Source organism: Podarcis cretensis (assembly GCF_951804945.1).
Source record: "Podarcis cretensis genome assembly, chromosome: 11".
NCBI lineage: Eukaryota > Metazoa > Chordata > Lepidosauria > Squamata > Lacertidae > Podarcis > Podarcis cretensis.
In genome coordinates, this window is record NC_137180.1 from 4,767,839 (window position 1) to 4,788,510 (window position 20,672).

A 20,672-nucleotide genomic window follows, 5' to 3' on the forward strand; every position below is an offset into this window, starting at 1 on the left:
AGGAGGCACCTGTGTGGCAGAGGACAGAGCCCTGAATATTTTAGGCATCAAAACACCTACTGCTTCCACAAGTTACTAGTCTTCTGGTGGCTTGCACATACTTCCATTCCCTAAATGGTAGGTTATCGAGACATATTTCCTTAAGATGTATGCACAAAAATTGTGTTTCTATTTTGTTTTCTTTGTCAAAAGACCTATTATTAAAGTAACTGCACAAGGTGGTCTGAAAGCCAGCTTTGCTTCTTCATAGCTATGAGCTGTCCAGGGTGCAGACTGAGAGATTAGAAAATGAGCCCTGCAGGTGTGAAAAGCTGTTAAAAGGCTTATTTAGTATTCCACAGGCTCCTGTTCCAAGTGGACCTTGAAGGAGTCTTGTATAATTTCTGCTACCGTATTTCTCCAAGTGAACATGCCTAACTTAAACCAGAAACAGAGAGTGCAGCAAAATTAATGCACCACTTGAAAAGCAGCGAAGTGAAAATACCCAGTATATAACCTTCAAGGAGCCTAGTCCAAATCTGAGCTACACTTTTGTTAAAAATGGAAGAGCGTGTGATATAATTTGTTCAAAAACAGTTGTCCCCTCTCCCGCTGGCAGAAGGGATCCTAAACTCTTCCTGTCCAGAAAGGCAGTGCTGCCTATTAATTACTGGTGTCAGACAACTTCAATGGGACTCCCTTCCGGGACTTATCAGCTAATCAATGCTGAGAGCAAAATCCCCTAAAGGTGTGCTTTCAGTTATTGCACTGATTGGTCTATTTAGCTAAAAGCCATCCTACTTCTTCCACCTGGCATAACGTAAGGGACACATACACCAACTTTTTGTGAAGTGCAGTGATCATGCATCACCATGATCAGGAATAGATTCCTGATCACACATGGAAACCAAACTACTGCCTTTGCAGAATTCTGGCTCCATCCTTATCCATTTATGAACAAACATCTCACAAGATCGTGAAGATGTCCATAAAACAAGCCATTTCCAGTCCCACGAGAAATAACACGAGTACATCGAACAAGTACTATGAGGCAACACACTGGGGACTGTGGCTGTCTGTGAGAAGGCAAAAGTAGCTGTACACTTCATTAAGACGCAGATTTAAGCAATGCTACAGATCTTTCCCCTTTACCGTTTTCAATATCACATCAGACTCTGTTTAGCCTCTGGTAATGAGGATTAAGAAGCAGATCAGAACATCTTTCCACTAAAAGGCATGTATCACTAAGCTCTCCCAGCAGCACACTAACACCAATAGCAGTGTTCAGTTAACTCAGGGGAGGCTAATCCATAGTGTTCCAGGTGTTGGACTTTACATTCTGTCAGTCCCAACCAACATGGACAATAGTCAGGGATGTAGTCCAGCAACATTTCAAGAGCCAAAGGTTAGACACCCCTTAGTTAACTAGTCACATTCTACCTCTTTCTTCATCAGGGATAATGGACCTGTGGTTCATTCCTGACCATTTCTGATACTGGCTGCATGGCGGAAAGGAGCTGGAATACAGCAACATCTGGAGGACCACAGGTTTCCTATTCCTTCCTCATACAAACACAAGCTTGATTCACACTTCACTTTAAACAAGCATTGGATTAATCCAATGGGTGTATTCTAAGAATGACTAATGTTGGATACAATGCTAAGGTTGCAATCCTAAACCTACTTACTCGGGAGAAAACCCCATGGAACACAGCAAGATTTACTGCAGAGGAAGAATACATAGGACTCTGCTGCAAATATGACTCATGAAAACTTTACTTTTAAAATAAAGTAGCAACAGCAACAGCATACTTAGGAATTCTAGTTGTAAGCTGCAATTAATGGTAGAGTGTATTTATTATAGTAATTAAAGCTTACATTTAATTTAAGATGACACCAATACATTCCTGGTTTTATTGAAAATGTTCAATAATCCAAGCCACTTTTTCAAGCCTGGTAGAATCTTTAAAAAGGAGCATAGATTTTTTGAAACTGATGAGAAAAACGAAGTGGCTTACTAAAAATACCCTGCTGCTTTTAAAGCAAAAACGAAACTCTGCATGGATAGAATTTCCTGATATGAGATTCAAGCGATTAGGTAGTGCCTTTCCTGTATTTTCCAGGAGATTCAGAAACATGGATGCAGAAAGGAAATGGTTTTAAGATAACTTTGCCTCTGCTTATCCAATAGAGTAGGATGTTCAGTCAACTTTTTGTGTAAAATTTACATTTTTATATCACCCGGAACATATTTAGCAAAAGCACATTTCCTGGTGAATTCAGGTCCTGTTTTTGATTAATGTGATCACAGGAGACCCTAACAGCATTCTTCATGGTTGTCATTCTACAGACAAAAAGTATCGGAATTCAGAACTTAAGGTGGTATCGAAAGTCTAGTTCACACATCCTCAGGTGACCTCAGGAGCGGGGTCTATGAGCAGGCTGGACAGACTGGTCATGCCTGCACCAAGGCAGCATTTGTGTGAAGTGATGCCTCCATATCAGTACTGTACACATACTTCCCACAAATTCCATGAGAGTGGTGACACTTTTTAGAGAAGCTGGTTCATACAAATTGGACATCCACATGAGCATAACATGGAAGTCTGAGACAGCCCCATACGCACCCAAGACAAAGGATTTAAACTGAGTTCCACATGGCAAATGTGTTCATGACATAGTTCCACTAAAGCCAACGATGGCAGAGCATCGTAATTCCAAGTATCATAACCACACCCACACAGCTGTGTTCTTGCTTTTGTCCAGAAGCATCACCTCACTAGTATATTTTTTTTAGTTAGATAGCAGGAGAACGTTATGGTTTTTTCTGATTATTTTTTACTTGCTCAAATCACACAGCCATGAAAATAGTTCAACTGTCCCTTACCTACCCCAAGAACCCCCGACCGTTAAAGTCAGGTCACAGACGACTCTGGGGTTGCAGTGCTCATCTTGCTCTATAGGCCAAAGGAGCCGGCATTTGTCTGCAGACTGTTTTTCCAGGTCATGTGGCCAGCAGGACTAAGCTGCTTCTGGCGAAACCAGAGCAGCACAAGGAAACACCATTTGCCTTCCCGCCAGAGCGGGATTTATCTACTCGCACTTTTTGGCATGTTTTCAAACTGCTAGGTTGGCAGGAGCTGGGACCGAGCAACAGGAGCTCACCCCATGGCAGGGATTCACACTGCTGACCTTCTGATTGGCAAGTCCAAGAGGCTCAGTGGTTTAGACCACAGTGGGACCTGCGTCCCCTACTAGATGTCCTCTAGTACAAAATAAACTGAAATATTTGAAAATAAAAGTGCACAAAAATATATATATAGTGGGCTCTTAACAGTATTGACTATAATCTCAAAAAGTACTGATTTTTTAAAGTTTTACATAATCCTTGTGAAACGTATAATAACAGACACCTAAATTTAAATGATAACCATTTAACTTCAATATATTGCTAATTGGAGAAAAACCATATGTTCTTTTTGGATTTTTCTCCCACATTTCATTTTGATGTAATAAAAAACTCTATAGATACCTGAACGTGTCCTAAGGGTTGTGATACAATCATATTAATGTCAGTCACATTAATTCTTGCACAAAACCGGTTAGCAAATTCAGACCTTTCCACATCGACGAGAGAAATTAATTTCCTATCTATTATATGCACACAAAGCTCCAGTACCTTTTGACATTAGGATTCTACTACCTCTCTCAGAAAAAAATGCTGCGGAAGTTTTTTAAAGTATCAATATTGTGCTGTGAACCAAGGGGGGAAGGTTCATGTCTGCAAGTCTCCGGTGTGCACTATAAATCAGACAAAAACACATTTCCAAGTGTACCCTAGCACAGCTGGAGCTGACAGGAGTTGTAGTTCAACAACATCTGGGGGCCCAAGGTTAAAGAGGCTGCATAATTTCAAGGTGCATAAACACAATCAAGTTGAAGTTTTCCCTCCATGCATCTATTCCAATCAATTTCTATGTCCAGCTTTACATCAACCCAAGTTAAGTTATCAATGAGCGCACTCTGCACAAAAGCAGGATCCATCCATGGCTCAGGAAAAGCAGAACAGGCAACATCATGTTCTTACATCACAACATCAAGAATGGCTGCACTTTGAAGGGCCATTTCTGTGTTTGGCTACACCAATTCAGGTAGCAGTGAGCTCACAGCACTGAAAATTCTTCCATGCAAGGATATTCCTTCCACATAGAACAACAAGCAGATCAGTGAGAACTAGGCTAGAACCCTAGTCGCTAATTTGCTAGTTTTCTATTAGGAGAGAGGAATACTTGTCATAGTTCCTACTTGTAATGTGGTGGTGGTTCAGCACAAGTAGGTTTATCACCTGTTACAGTTAAACTAGGCTAGAGAAACAGGTCTGGTAAACCACATCCACAGTAGTCATCTCTACCTATACTGGATATCAGCTGTAGATACCTTTCTACCACCTTCTGTGACAAAGTGGAGAAATACCAGTGCTTAGTTTTCTGTTGTGCTGTCCTTAAAAACGGCACTCTTTTCCCTCTCCAGAAATGGCTAAAGCAGATACACAAAGTCAAAGCCATCTGATGTGATTTCAGAAGTAAAGCTGGAAAAAGTTCTGATCCATATTTAAACTGACAGCTTACCTTATTATGTTCATAGCTGTATGGGATTCTGAGTGTATCCATAGCTCTGATCATAGACTGCATTGCTGTGAATATATTCTGATACACAAGCTTTGTGAAGCCCCTTTTGTCCTCATCAGAGTATCCAGAACCATGGATGATTCTCATCTGTTTGATAAATGTGCTCTTGCCACTTTCTCCTGTACCTGAAAAATAATCAAATACAGATGCATCATTAGACTACAATATCTGAAGAAAATGCAGCAGCCGCACAACTTCATTTGTCCAGTTAAAGCAAACTTTATTCCCTATTACAGTAGTACCTTGCGTTGCATACGCTTCAGGTTACACACTCCGCTAACCCAGAAATATTACCTTGGGTTAAGAACTTTGCTTCAGGATGAGAACAGAAATCGTGCTCCGGCGGAGCGGCAGCAGCAGGAGGCCCCCAGGTGATTCAGGTTAAGAACAGTTTCAGGTTAAGAATGGACCTCCAGAACGAATTAAGTTCTTAACCCGAGGTACCACTGTACAACCGTTTTGGGTTCATGTATTAATTCAACTCTAACACTGTTGTTGTTGTTATTGTTATTCCTCAATCACTGCTTGAAAATGCATAGACACAATAAACTTATGATTAAACACTTTTACACACAATGTAAGAACTAGTTCTACAAATACATTTCCTTGCCATTGGGCAACATTACCATCCATCAATATTCAAGCAATTAGCTACATCAGCTAGGTAGTATTGTGACACAGTACTGACTTATGAAACCTAGTTTCAGATCCAAAATCATTTAAAAATATATTATATTCATTATCCTCTCCTAGCAATTTTCAAACTTCTCGAATTTGGTTTTGAAGTTTTGCTAAATTGAAATTCCTGAATTATTTAGAAAATAAGGTCACTTATGAAGCTTTGCATTTCCTCCACGACAAACACACACATTGTATGTGGCACAGTATTACCGCGAAAGTTGAGAAAAGTTGCAAAGTGTCTATTTTATAAAATACTGGACAACTTCAAGAATTAGGAAGGATAAGGCACTTGAACTTCCAGATCCTGACATAATCCTGGGGTTTTCAAAGAAGTGCAACAATTTTTTTAAAAAATCATTATCAAACATTTGCTTTAAAAAGAAACAGCAGAACATCATACAATCCCAACACAAAAAACAAAAAAATCAGCAGCTAAAAAAATAAACTGAATATCTGAGTGAATAAATAAGTCTTAAGATTTATACCACTCAGCCCAGTGATCCGACTGAGAAGGTGCTTTCCTCAGTAACTGTCAGCCTATTTCCAACAGAAGTGGAAGCCAAAGAAGGGCCTCTGGTGCAAAGCTTAGCATATGGGAAATTTCATGTGGAAGTTACTGGTTAAATCTTACCTCCTGTATAGTTTTTAACAACATGACACTTAGCACTATAAGAATACGTCTTAACTGAACCCTGGGTTGCCAGATGCTGTTGGAATACAACTCCCATCATTTCCAGCCAGTTTCACCAATGGTCAGGGATGATGGGAATTGTAGTCCAATAACTGCTGGGGATCCAAGGTTGAGGAACAGTGGACTATAATATATTTGAGTTTCCATGTAATAGCCAAAATGCAAGGGGGGGTGTGGGAGGAGAAAGCACGCACAAAAATGTGTACATACAAACTTGCAAGGCAGATTTAAAAGAATTGTATTTTTTAAAAATTGGCAGGAACCCCTGAATGTGACTGAATTTGGAACTCTTCAAATACTTCCTCTGACTCTCTAAAAGCTGTACGGTATGTACACCAGAAAATGGCAGCTCGGCTGCATGGGTCTCCACAGCAATTGATGGGCTTCACTCCAAATAAGTGGTGGTATCCTGTTCCCTCCTCTGAACTGCACTTATTTCTGGAATTAATATTTTATCATCTTCCCCCCATCTACTGGTATAAGTCCTGCTCCTTTTGAGATGACAGTTCCTGGAAGAAGGTGATGACAATCCTTTCTGCATCTTCCTCTTCAGGGGTAATATGAACTTCCAAATGTTGACTCAACAGGAAGGCCCCTTTCCTTCCTTTGCCTAACTGTTCCTTTTGATATCCACCCCCTTGCTGCACAAAGGAATCACTCTGGCTACTTCCTGTTGAGGTTATATAAGCAGAGCATCTTATATAAAGAGAATTTCCTTTTTCTTAATTAATAGCATAATCTTCTGAATATCCATTAGGGTCACTTCTGGGTGTGTCTCTCCCCGAAACCAGTAGGGCAAGAGGAAAGACCAGTAGCCTGCATCTTTGTGACTTCTTTCTGGGTGCTCCATGCTTCTGTTTTACCAAGGGAATCCCCAAGTATATAGAAAGCATATTCTTATTTTGGGGTGCATCCATTTCATTTCCAGACCCCAAGTTTGCAATTAGAAGGTATGATCAGTGACCTAAAACAAAGCTCATGAGCTTCATATCCTGCAACCTCCCCCTAACACTCTGTTATGCACAGCTCTGAAATCCTTCTGTGCTTCTAAAATAATTAGCAGTACAGAAGAACTGGGAAGAGGGGCAGTCTTTCAGAGGAGAAAATTGAAGAGTGTCACTAGGCACATGTACAGTGATACCTCGTGTTAAGTACCGTCCCCCTTACAAATGCTTCGGGTTACGCGCTCCACTAACCCGGAAGTAGATGCCCCTTGTTGTGAACTTTGCCCCAAGATGCGAGAGGAAGTCGTGTTCCCGTGGCGCAGCAGCAGCCGGAGGCGCCATTAGAGAAAGCGCGCCTCATGTTACGAGCGGTTTCCGGTTACAAACGGACCTCCGGAACAGATTAAGTACGTAACACGAGGTACCACTGTAATGAGTTATATGGCTCTGTTACCGTATTTTTCGCTCTATAAGGCGCACCAGACCATAAGACGCACATAGTTTTTGGAGAAGGAAAACAAGAAAAAAAATATTCTGAATCCCAGAAGCCAGAACAGCAGGAGGGATCGCTGCGCAGCAAAAGCAGTGATCCCGCTTGCTGTTCTGGCTTCTGGGATAGCTGCGCAGCCTGCATTCGCTCCATAAGACGCATACACATTTCCCCTTACTTTTTAGGAGAGAAAAAGTGAGTCTTATAGAGCAAAAAATATGGTATATGTCCTGTAACTCACCAAGACATTACAGCCAAATCTGTTACCTGTTAAGACACCTATCAGCGAGTCAACTGAGGAATAAATATCAATTTTTGAAAAATGTACAGTCATACCTTGGGTTGAAGTAGCTTCGGGTTGAGCATTTTTGTGTTGTGCTCCACGGTGTGCTGGAAGTAACAGAGCGTGTTACTTCCAGGTTTCGCCGCTCGCGCATGCGCAGACGCTCAAAATGATGTCACACCCATGTGCGGAAGCGGCGAATCACGACCAGCACACGCGCAGACGCGGGTTGCGTTCGCTTCAGGATGCGAACGGGGCTCCAGAACGGATCCCGTTCGCATCCAGAGGTACCACTGTAGCCGATATGACCCAAAAGGATACACTAAATTCCTATTTATAAGGTCCCTGGAATTCGTGCAATAAAAACAGAAAAGGAGATCTGTGCTTCACTTTGGGAAGGGAGAAGAGAAGAGAAGAGGCAGCACTCATTCCTAAATAGCTTTCGGTACAATATATTTTTATTGTGAGATCAGTCTCTTCTGAAAGTGTCTCTGTTTATGAGCAAAGTGGGGCATATAAGAGCTATAACCTCAAAAGAAACAGATTTCCTAAGAGTTCACTTGGCTATTTTTCCAATACTTAATAAAACATAGAAACAGGTACATCAAAAATAATAAGTAAGCATAGGTTTAAAAACAGGGAGCATGAATCACAACCTGTGGTCAATTGCAGCAGCGATTCTAAACGAACTTCAAGAAGGAATTTCAAGAAGTCAGTCAATGAGCAGTTTTCTACAATATGTTTAGAATTCTGCATACAGACAAAGAGTATAAAATACATATACAGTGTGCGCATCAGATATACGTGGAAATCCTGATAAAATACACATGAATGGATTTTTTGGTACTTCCTTGTTCATGTCTACTTGAAGTGTAAATATGCAAAGTTTAAATACAAGTCTGTCTAATATTTGATGTATTATATATGTATCTTGCACTCTGGCATTTACCTAAATACACAAATATTTTCTAAGAAATGGCTCTGAGGTTTCCAATGGCTTGACATTCGCATTTGTGAACACATCTGCTCGTGCTAGGCTTAGTCAGTATGCCAATATGCCATGTATGTATCATTGTTTTAAAAAATATTAGGATGCATACAGACAAATATATCATTACACTTCTACACCTGATGTGTGATACAATCCTATTTGACATTTGCAGGATGATACAGATGACTAGAGCTGGGGGATATCTGGTTTTCAACATCACGATACAGTGGTGCCCCGCAAGACGAATGCCTCGCTGGACGAAAAATGCGCAAGACGAAAGGGTTTTCCGTTTCTTGAGTTGCTTCGCAAGACGAATTTCCCTATGGGCTTGCTTCGCAAGACGAAAACATCTTGCGGGTTTGCTTCCTTTTTCTTAAAGCCGTTAATACCCAGGGAATCCGCGCTCCGCAAGACGAAAAAATCGCAAGACGAAGCAACTCACGGAACGAATTAATTCCGTCTTGCGAGGCACCACTGTATTACACCAGCTAAACATCACAATATCACACGATATATATCTGTGGTGGTGGAAGACCTTGCTGGCCTCCCAACAGCAACAGAGGATCCCGTCATATCTCCCCAAGGCGAAGGAGGATACAGAGGGTCTTGCCGCACCTCCTCAGGTGGCGGAGAGTGTGCCGCACTTCACTGCAGCAGCAGAGAGCCTTGCAGCGCCTCCCTGTGGCAGAAGGGGTCCTGTCATACCACAGCGGAAGAGAGCCTAACCACACTTCCCCACAGCAGCAGAAGGCCTTCTTGTGCCTCCCCATGGCGGCAGAGGATGCGCCATGCTTCCCCACAGCAGCAGAGAATACCACTGTACCTCCCTGCAGCTGCAGAGCATGCACCACACTTGCAGCGCCTCCCTGTGGCAGTAAGGGGTCCTGCCGTACCACCCCACAGCAGCAGAGGGTACCGCCGCACTTCCCCGCAGCAGCAGAGAGCCTTGACACACCTCCCCATGGCGGCAGAGGGTGCCCCACGCTTCCCCGCAGCAGCAGAGGGCTTTGCCGTGCCCCCCGCAGTGACAGAGGATCACCCCGTACATCCCCCGCAGCGGTGGAGGGTGTGCTGCGCTTCCCCACAGCAGCAGAGGGCCTTGACAAGGCTCCCTGTGGTGGTGGAGGGCCTTAAAATGTAAGGAAGTAGTAAATTTAATAAAAATATTAAATAAACTTTCGTATAATATATTGAATATATTTTCAACTAATTTAAGAGTAGTTTAAGTGATTTACCATAAGGCAGCCAGCTAAATCTTCTCCCCTCCATTCCAGCCCCCCACAGAAGCCTCCCCCAAAGCTCTCATCCCACCAATCTCTCTTTTTTTATCAGAGGGAGGGCAAGCTAGCAAAAAGATAGTCTCCTTTAATATATATTTTTTAAACTCTTCCTTTTTAATATGGAGGAAAGCTATTTAGGGGGAACCAACAACATAAACACCAACAAAATACAAATAAAAACTCTTTCCCCTCTTTTTTTGACAGTGGGGATGAGTGTGAGGTTTTTTTTTTATTACATTCTTTGCTGCTGGGTCTCTGATTGTCTATTGTTAGCAAGCTCTGCATAATTAGCTGACCTCTAAGTGGAAAGATAGGGGTGAAGCTGAAACAGTTTGCTGGTTTGTGTGAGGGCTTATCTACTTTTCTTATTGGTTAGGAGGAAGGAGGGAGAGACAGTGCCTGAAAATTATCTGTAAAGTATCCGTTCAGCTGAGCTGCCCCCAGGAAGCTGTTAGTCTCCTCCTGGAAGCACTTATCACGATGTTATTTCAATACCAGTATTCAACAATATGGCGATTTATGGCACAGTCCCACAGATGACCAAGCAACTGTAGTAAAAGTAAGTCCTGGATAATAATTTTTTCACATTTCCTTCCCTTCATTATGCATTTCTTTTTTTTTTTTTTTTAATTTTTTATTAAATTTTGACATAAATATATTTCACAAACATACAAAAGACAAAATGAAAAAGAAAAAACAGAAAAAGAGAAAAAAACAAACAAACAAAACATGAAATACATACAACTTTGATGACATTGATCGACTTCCCTTTATCTCGATTTCGGAAATTATTATCTTGTTTATCTATCTGCTGTGTCTATTCCTTAATAAAACTTTTTACGTAGTAAGCGTTATCTCATGCCTACTGTGATATCTATAAGTACATATGTGTTTCTGATCAACATTTTAATTTTCCCCTTGTCTCTATTTCCATATATATCCTAAATTTATCCCATTCATTGTTAAATTTTGCACTTCTTTGATTTCTTATTTTCTGTGTCAATTTAGCCAGCTCCAAATAATCGGATAATTTAAGTTGCCACTCCTTTAGTGTTGGGATTTTTGGTGTTTTCCAGTACTGTGCTATGAGGGTTCTGGCGGCCACCGTTGCATATTGAAAAAAGGTTCTATCTTCTTCTTTGATATCCTTACCAATTATCCCCAGCAGGAAGGCTTCGGGTTTTTTAACAAACGTGTATTTAAGAATTTTTTTTAATTCATTATAGATGGATTCCCAAAATTTTTTGAGAATCTCGCACGTCCACCACATATGAATGAATTCGCCCTCCTTGCTCTTACATTTCCAACACAGTTTATCGCCCGTTCTATACATTTTATGTAGTTTTACCGGCGTTATGTACCATCTGTACATCATCTTATACATGTTTTCCTTTAGTGTCGTGCATGCTGAAAAATTCATATCTTTACACCACAATGCCTTCCATTTGTCAAACTCTATGTTGTACCCTAGGTCTACCGCCCACTTCACCATTACATCCTTTACTTCCTCGTCCTTGGTGTCCCACTCAAGTAACTGGTTGTACATTTTTGATAATAATTTTGTTTTACTTTCTATTATTTCAATCTGAAATCTAGATTTCTTGTCATTTATTCCGATCTTATTATCTTCTCTCCACATTGAATTAATTTGATGGTATTGAATCCAGCCAGTCAGCTTGCTTTTTATTTCTTCATAAGGTCTAATCCTCCATCCGGATTCTGTTTTGGTTAGTAAATCTTCATATGTCCATCTTTCCCCCTCTATATTTAATTTTTTAATTGTTAAAATGTCTATTGGTGATAACCACCAGGGCGTTTTCTGCTCCAGCAGTTTTTTATTCCTTTCCCACACTTCCAGCAGTGGCCCTCTGAAAATGTGGTTAGAAAAACCTTTATGAACCCTTCCCTTGTCTCGCCATAAATAGGCATGCCAACCGAATCTTAGATTAAACCCCTCTAGATCTAACAAATTTTTGTTTTTGATGACAATCCAGTCTTTTACCCAACAAAGACATGCAGCTTCGTAATATAACCTCAAGTTTGGAACCGCAAGGCCACCCCTATCTCTTTGGTCTGTGAGCAATTTAAATCTGATTCTTGGTCTCTTTCCCTGCCAAATGAATTTAGAAAGTAATCTCTGCCATTCTTTGAATATTGAGGTTCCTCTAATTATCGGTATATTCTGAAATAGGAAGAGTAATTTAGGTAGTAAGGTCATTTTAATCGCCGCCATTCTCCCCAACCACGAGAGCTGTATTCTATTCCATGTATCCAAGTCCTTCATTATTTCTTTCCATGTTTTCTTATAATTATTTTCAATCAGATTTATATTTTTCATAGTTAACCAGATTCCAAGATTCTGATCTATTCTTCTTTACTCCTAATTTCAAGGTGGGGTTTTATTCTTGCTGATGGTATTAAAGTTTCACTATTTTTGAGGTGCTGCCATTTTAACAATAGATTCTTGTGATTTCATGGAAACAGCCGTTGCACACAGGCAACCCTATTGTTCCAGATATGCATTAAAATACATATAAATCAGTGGCATATTAACAGTCATAAAGAGGCACCTGGAATACAGCATATGCTTTGGAATGCCCATATTGTTTTGATCTCGGACATTTCAAGGTTTCTTGGATAATCCCTGGTCCAAAGACACTGGCGGAGGAAGGGGGGTGGGAGGAGTGGCCCGCCCCAGGTGCCCCAGGGCTGCACAGCGAGGGGGGCCGCCATGCTGAAGGGCTCTTCCTTTCCCCCCTCCCTCACCTTCCCTCTCCATTGGTGGCAGAGGGTGTGCCCGTGCCACCCCCTGAACCCGCTCAGGCCCTGGAGCTGCAAGTAGCTGCTTCTCTCTTGGCTGCAACTGCACTCTGCAGCTCTTAAGTACCGTATTTTTTGCTCTATAAGACTCACTTTTTCCCTCCTGAAAAGTAAGGGGAAATGTGTGTGCGTCTTATGGAGCGAATGCAGGCTGCGCAGCTATCCCAGAAGCCAGAACAGCAAGAGGGATTGCTGCTTTCGCTGCACAGCGATCCCTCTTGCTGTTCTGGGCTTCTGGGATTCAGAATATTTTTTTCTTCTTTTTCTCCTCCAAAAACTAGGTGCGTCTTGTGGTCCGGCGTGTCTTATAGAGCGAAAAATACGGTACCTACACTCCTGTATTCACTTTCCTCCCTCTCTCTGCCCCCTCCCACCTTTCCACATCTCCCTGCTTAACTCTGGCCTTGCTTTAAATCCTTCCTCAACCTGGAAAGCCACCTTTGGGGAGAGGTTTTCCTTTCTCAAAGAATTATAGTACTGAAGAGTGGGAAGGGACCCTGATGAGGATAATCTAGTTGAACCCCCTACAATGCAGGAATATGCAGCTGTCCCATCCTTTTTACATTTGTTCTCAGCCCTAGTTTGCCCCCCCCATGTAAATTTACACCACACACACACACACACACACACACACACACGGTTGCCTCTGATGCTAGTCCTATTCAGAGCAGACTCACCAAAATGAATTAAAAATCCAAGCATTAATTTCAAAGGGTCTGCAGTAAGTAGGATTTACTTGGATGTAGCCTGTTATTATAACCAAAGTATCTTAGCCAAAGTTATACACAACCATTCCTCATAAGGCTTGCTTTCCAGATCCTTGATCACCTCTGTTGCCCTCTTTTGCACGCATTCTAGCTTGTCAACACCCTTCTTAAATTGAGGTGCCCAGAACGGGACACACCCAGGTGTGGTCTGACCAAGGCAGAATAGAGTGGTACTTGATCTAGAAACTAGATTTCTGTAGTTGCAGCCTGGAATAGCATTAGCTTTTTTCTTTTCTTTTCTTTTCTTTTCTTTTCTTTTTTTTTTTTTTTTGCTGTAGCATCACATTGTTGACTCATGTTGTGGTCTACTAAGTCTCTAAGATCCTTTGAATCATGTATTGCTGGTAAGCCAAGTGTCCCCCATCTTATATTGGTGCAACTGGTTCTTCCTGCCTAAGCATAGAACCTTTCAGGCTAAAAGGGACTGGTGGGACACAAAGAAAAATCTCTTCTAATGCAGTTTGGGGATTTTTTAAACGTGGAATTTTGTGAAGTACTTATCTAGATTTGGGAAGGTTTAAAATGGCAGCCCTCATGTGACCATACCACCCATAGGCGCCAACTCCCTATAGCTAAGGACACCTCAGCCCCCCCCCAAAAAAAAAATTGGGATGGGGCTAAGCCCCCCCCCCAACTTTGAGGAGCTAGGCCTTGCCAGGCCTTCCCACACCTGTGACGAGTCCCACTGGGCTTTCCCACGCCTACAGCAGGCCACGAGAATGCCCGACAGGGCTTGTTGTAGGTGCGGGAGAGGGGGCACCCATGACACCACCTAAATCCACCGTACTTGAGCAGTATTATAGGTGTCCACAGAAATAGCATGCAAGTATGAGAGATTATATTCTCCCTTATTGCTCCTGCTTTGCACTATTTTGGGGTTCTCTTGCCTGGCAGGAATAGGTGCTTGAGCTCTGTTTGTGTTTGAAGCAAGAGGAACAAATAACATGATGGGGCATTAAGTAAAGCAAAGAAGAGGTGACAGGAACTGAGTTCCTTCCCACCCTTTGGGAAGCGGGGGTGGGTGGGGAGGGAAGGACAGCTGGAGCAGAGGGGAGGACCATGGCAAGCCGACCATGGCAAGACTCCTGGATGAGAAACAGTGAGTGACTCAGTGACTGCCCCAGGCGGCAAAAGCCCTAGCTACGCTTCTGTCCAAAGATCATCAGAAATTAGTTTCTAGCAGGCTGCGGCTCATATACTTAAAGATGAATGATAGATAAATGAGTTGTTGATTAACTTATTCACTCGTTCAAGTTCATAATTAGGAATACAAAGTACGAACTGTGCATTACAAATGCAAAACTGGATAAAATTATGCAGCAAACCATATACCTGAATATGACATGTCAGGTGACATATGCCACAACTTTCTTTAAAGTCAATGTTTTGTTTCATTTATGTATAGGGTTAGAGCCAAATTTATTCATGCTAAGACAAGCCCTACTGATTTCAATTGGTCTAAACATAGCCATAACTTGTTATGACCTATCCATTTCCTCCCCCAAAACCACCACCACTTCCACCTCCTCCTCCTCCTCCGAAGTAAAAGTTGGTCAAAATATAATTACAACAATGAAGAAGAGGAAAGCACATTTGTTGATGGCACTGATGTAAGCAAGACCTACTATTTCAGTAGGGCTACTCAAAGCATGACTATTCTGGATCCAACCTGGGTCTGAGACACAAAAAGCAATAGAGAAGAGAGTCCTTATTTATTTAAAACATTTTCATACCTCCCTAAATTTTAAAACAGACTAAAACCAAGATCTATTAAAATGCTTGGGTAAATCTGAAAGTTTTCGCCTAAGCCTTAGCAATGTTGGCACCAAAAGAATCTCTTTAGGGAGGGCATTCCATAACTAGATGCCACTCCTGAGAAGTTCCCCTCCTTAGTAGATGATCTTAGTAGGTCTGATGGAAGTAGCACATGGAAAGGGACCGCAACAGATTATCTTGAACTAGTAGAGTTAAGCTCTTTATTGGAAAGCAATTTATAATGCAACTTAACATAAGTAGGACAATGCATATGACTGGCTTCAAATAAAGTACAATACCAGCAAAATAGAAGTTGACATACATAAATTGTGGGGAATGGGTGTATCTGAACATGCAATATGTCTGGCAATGAGCACTGCCTGGACAGGAGACACCGAGGACCTACAGAGGTTTCTCAGAATACATTGGAAGTTTGCTACAAATATATAGCAGCTAGGAATCTTTACGCTTAGAAATGGAAAGATGAAGAAGTTCCTACTAAAGAACAATGGATAAGCAAAGTAATGGACTATGTTGAATCAGCAAAGCTAACGGCTTTAGTAAGATTGTCTTAGTAAAGGGAAGCCCCTTTCAGACTATTTGAAGAAATATTACAACATGAAGAATCCGCGAACAGGTTGAGTTATGAGCAACGGAAATAATTGGAGACTAATGTGCTCTGATTATGATAAAAAGAAGAGAGAAGATACGGTAGGTTGCAGCAAAGAGGGGGTAAGGATAACATACCGTAACAGAAAATGGGTTGGGAAGTCAAAAATAGAAAATAAATTTCTTTTTAGAATGTATTGGAATTTTATGTGTAATTTTATGGGGTAATTTAATGAAAGTATTATTTTAAAAGGAAGTTTGCTGCAAATATACTAACCAACTAAATTAAAGAGTTTCACACCTTTGAAGGATGCCTCAGTGCTTCCGTCTTAGTGTACACAATGTTATTAAATACCCATCTCTGCATTAAGAAACAAAATGTGAGGCCTTGCATTCCTAACACTAATAGTGAAAGCCATACAAATGAACACAGAGTTTGGACTCAAGCCACTAAACAAGGAATAAAATCAGTCCCAACCAAAGATAGGGGCCAATGTAAGTTAATTTTGCATTAAATAGTGGAACTATTTATTGTTGGGGGGGCACTTAAAACTGTCACATAAAACTGAACAGGATTCAGATGTTCTGGAGATTGGTTTGACATTCTCAGTCAGACCAGCAGAAGCCTATTAAAATATATAACAGAGAAGCTCAAATCCACTTTGCTGGTGTGTATGAACTGGGAGGAATGTCATCAGAAAAAAATTCCAAAAGCAATGCAAATTATCCTAATTCAACTATCCTTCCAACCAAATAAAATTAGCCTAATGCCCTATTTCCCCACAACCAAAAAAAGGAGGGGCTTAAATCACATAAAACAGTCCAATTCAAAATTTTATAGAAAACCTACTGCTTGTGGCCCACCAGCGTGTTTCAAATCAGTAAAACAGGAGCATATGCTAAAACTTTCTTCCTTCAGTTAAAGCACAACTAATCACTGCTGTGTGATCCTGAGCATGCAGTGCTGGATCAGACCAAGTTGCACTATTCTTTGCAAGACTCCAGTAACTGACCAGAAGGGAAACTTAGCATCATGAAAGGCAAGAACAAGAATCTTTCCTATGAAGATTTAATATAATCCCCAGGCTCTGTGTAAAGCAACTTCAGGTAATCACCAAATGTCATTCCTATTCCCTTGGGAAGGTTCAATTTAATACTTGGTGGGACACTGAAATTGCGCAACATATCACTGTCACAGGTTCTTTCATAAGGCTCAGCTTACCTTTAGTAATAACTTTATTCCCCAAAGTGTGTCTTTTTCCACAATTCAGTTTCCATTTAGTTTGTATGATTTGAAGCAATTACTGAGGAACTACATCCACAGCAATGCAATTTTAGAAAAAACTTCAGCGTTGTTCTAACATTTAAGCTTTTTCTTGTTCTCAGGACCTGCTTCCCCAGAAGGCCTCACATTTTCCCATCACCTCTCCAAGCTTTACAATACTATCTCTAATGTGATATTCTTGTAAAAAAACAAACCCTAAACCATTAAGTTACCTGTTCAGGTGACCCAGGTTTACCTCTGACCCTTTGGGTGCTATTCAGCTAAGCTTTTACTCAATCAACTCACTGAAATAAATTAACCTGAGTTACTAATGTTCATTAATTTCAATGGGTTTACTTTGAGTAAAAGTTAGTTGCATACCACCCTATGAAATCATAGATCCAAAATGTTACCATCAACATTCTACTGATTAATAAACAAACAAGATGCAGTTGTGTCTTGAGCTCTAGATACTGCAGAGCAAAAACTTCCCTGCAAACCTCTGTCAGGCAACATTTACACAAAGAATGTAAAACTTTTCATGGCTATGAAAAGACATAAAATGAGAGAAGGCTCCATTTTTAGTATCTTTCCTATTCAAAACAAGAGCACACAGTTGAACAGAGCTGGGATATTTGTCAGGACTTGACCCTCCTGGATGTTACTTACTTTATATTTATTTATTACATTTATATCCTACCCTTCCTCCTAAAGAACCCAAGTTACACACACATATCCTGCCCCAAACATGTGGTCAGGAGGAAACTGAAGAGGCTACTTATACTACTGAAGGAAGTCTCCTTCACCTACAGGTCAGAGTAACTCAAGCAATACTCCTGGACCTGATACAAACTTTTTGCCGATATGAGCAACTGTAAGACCTTGTTGTTGTTGGCTGGAGTGTCTTGGTCCTCAACATTGCAGGAGCACTGATAGCACTGCAAGGATACTGCAATGTTAGGTAAACAACCCAACTTGCAAGCTTGATTTCATACATTCTATGCTAGTGGTTCCGAATGAGGGGTCCGTGGACATTTGGGCGTCCACAACCCCCTCCCTTGCCTCCCCCAACTAAATTTTTGCTTTTTCATAGTAGTATCACAAATGTTATAGCTTGTTTTAGCGCTGCACGATTTTTCAATATATTGGCCAAAATCAGTTTTGAAATCAGACCGCAATAACGATTTTGACCCGGTAATACGAAGCAATGTATCATTCCTCACGCAAGGGAGAGCAGGGCAGGTAATTTCAAGGCACCACCAATATTGCACAATGATCTCGGCCAATAACGCTGCTGATCTGAGCTGCCTTCCCTCATGCTAAAGCTGGTTGCAGCTACTTAAGAGATGCACATGAGACAAACCAAAGAAGGTATAGAGAGTACTAAACACATCTCAGTTGCTTCTTTTTCTCCCAAAGATTCCAGGGGGCTAAAACCTTTGATAGCATCAGTGTGGATACGGGCTGCATATCTTCGTAGCTACTTATTCATGTATCCATCACTGCAGATAAGGTACAAAAATTATCTCAGTACAGAGGCTACCAAGATATCCTAGATGCTTCTCCCATCAATATGCAATTCCAGACAGAGTCCTGGAGTCCTGGTAATATCAAACCTGAAAGGCTACACTAGCTGCTTCGTTGTTGTTTTTAAAAAACCTACTACATTAAAATACAGAGAGAACTTCCAAGTTATACAGATTACACCTTAGATGTTCAGAACAAAAGCATGAAATGCCTAATGTTAGGAATTGTTGCCATGTGAGCAAATACGTAGCTGGTAATAAGGGCCTCCTCTGCAATAATTTTTAATTGTTATTGGGCATCCAATAACATCCTTATTTTAAAGGCTAGCTGGTACTACTACAAAGAGGACTTGAACAACAACAAAAAAGAACCCTGCCACTGCTTGTTTGATTCAGGAAGAAATGCTAAAAGTTCAGAAATAGTATACCGTATATATTTGTAATACAGCAGTATATACATACAGTACGTGTATTACTAAATAATAAATGCTGGACTTGCTGCAAAGCCAGAAAGCAGCTGGAAGATATTCTAGCTGCACATTTTTATTTTACAGGAACAATTATTTGGGGATGCAAAGCAACCCTTATCTTAATAAGCTCCCATTAACTATATATAATGGGAACATAAGAAACATAAGAGGACATAAGAAACAGGAAGTAGGGAAGTAAGCCGGAAGTAGTTGATTGCTGATTCATTCATTCATTTATATATTTATTTAAATATATATATATAGAGAGAGAAGGGGAAAACAGATAGCTGACCATTCCACCCAGGGTGACCTCTGCTACAAAATAGATGTCTCTTACGGAGGCAATATTAGATTGGTGCTGGGTTGACTGGACATTTCGTAGCCCCATAAAAAGTTTTGAAGCCACATGCTACAAATTACATATTGTAATTTTCATTTTTTTTAAAGGAAGTATTTCATTGGGTGTTCATTTTCATCCACTCATAGGGGAAGTACAATAAAAACACAACTGCACTTCTTTTCTTATTCAAATAATTCCTTTTCTTTCTTCTGTAAATCATCATCTTGATTCTCCAAACAGGAAAAAGAGATGGGAAGGAAGCTGTTTTCTTCAGTACTGACAAACATTGAAAACTGTGCACTGATTTACTCTGTTGTCTCTTGTTTACATTTCTGAAGATTACATTACATTACAATTCTGAATATACCCTTCCAAGAACAAAATGTGCAAATAAACTGCTCTTTCACCTCGCTTTCCCCCTGGATCACACCTGCTGCCTCTTTCTGCTCCTAGAATGCCAACTGCTGCTTTTTACTGGCTAAGAATGGCAAGGTAGATAAATACACTGAACATGCATGCTTACTGAGCAGGGAAAGCACAAACGGTAATGCAAGTGCAGAATTCAAAATAGCCACCTCTCGGCCTTGAAACCTCCAGTCCCTGTGAGCAGCAGGTGAGTAACTAGTTGTCAGAGATCTCATACATTTCCACCCACTCTGTCCTGCTGTGGAAACAGAATGGTGGCAAACAGCAATAACAGAACGAAGGCATTAGAATATCTTGGGACTTGTAGTGATACAAAGGGCTTAGGGGCAGTCTCATGCCAGCTACTCAGCTGGCAAGATTTCCCCTTGGAGCCTCTCTCTGGTTCATTTGTCTGCTCTCCTCGAGACCAGAGTGGTCCAGCACAGAGCAGCAGCACTTGTGAGTGGCAGGAGCAGACCAGTAGCAGCACCAGATCTGACTCATCCTGAAGACGACAAATTCCCAGTTTCTCAGCCCTGGTGCATCAGTCTGGTGCCTCCTACTGTCTGTCTGCTCTTGACTGGCTTTCTGTTTTGCCATGGGTTTTCCTGGATGGACTCTGGCTATAGTAAACCAAACCAAAGGACAGTGGGTTGGGGCGGGTAGACGACTTAGCATTTGAGTGACGT

The 20,672-nt window shown here is 41.1% G+C and overlaps 1 protein-coding gene across 2 annotated transcripts in view; it reads right to left on the bottom strand.

Annotated features, from left to right (window-relative positions):
* Positions 1 to 20,672, bottom strand: part of LOC307227038 (guanine nucleotide-binding protein G(q) subunit alpha) — a 93,929-nt gene that overhangs the window by 51,213 nt on the left and 22,044 nt on the right. For both annotated transcript variants that reach the window (XM_079996139.1, XM_079996140.1), the window contains exon 2: positions 4,608 to 4,792. In XM_079996139.1, the coding sequence (XP_079852265.1) occupies positions 4,608 to 4,792 (185 nt within the window). The remainder of the gene's footprint in view (positions 1 to 4,607; positions 4,793 to 20,672) is intronic.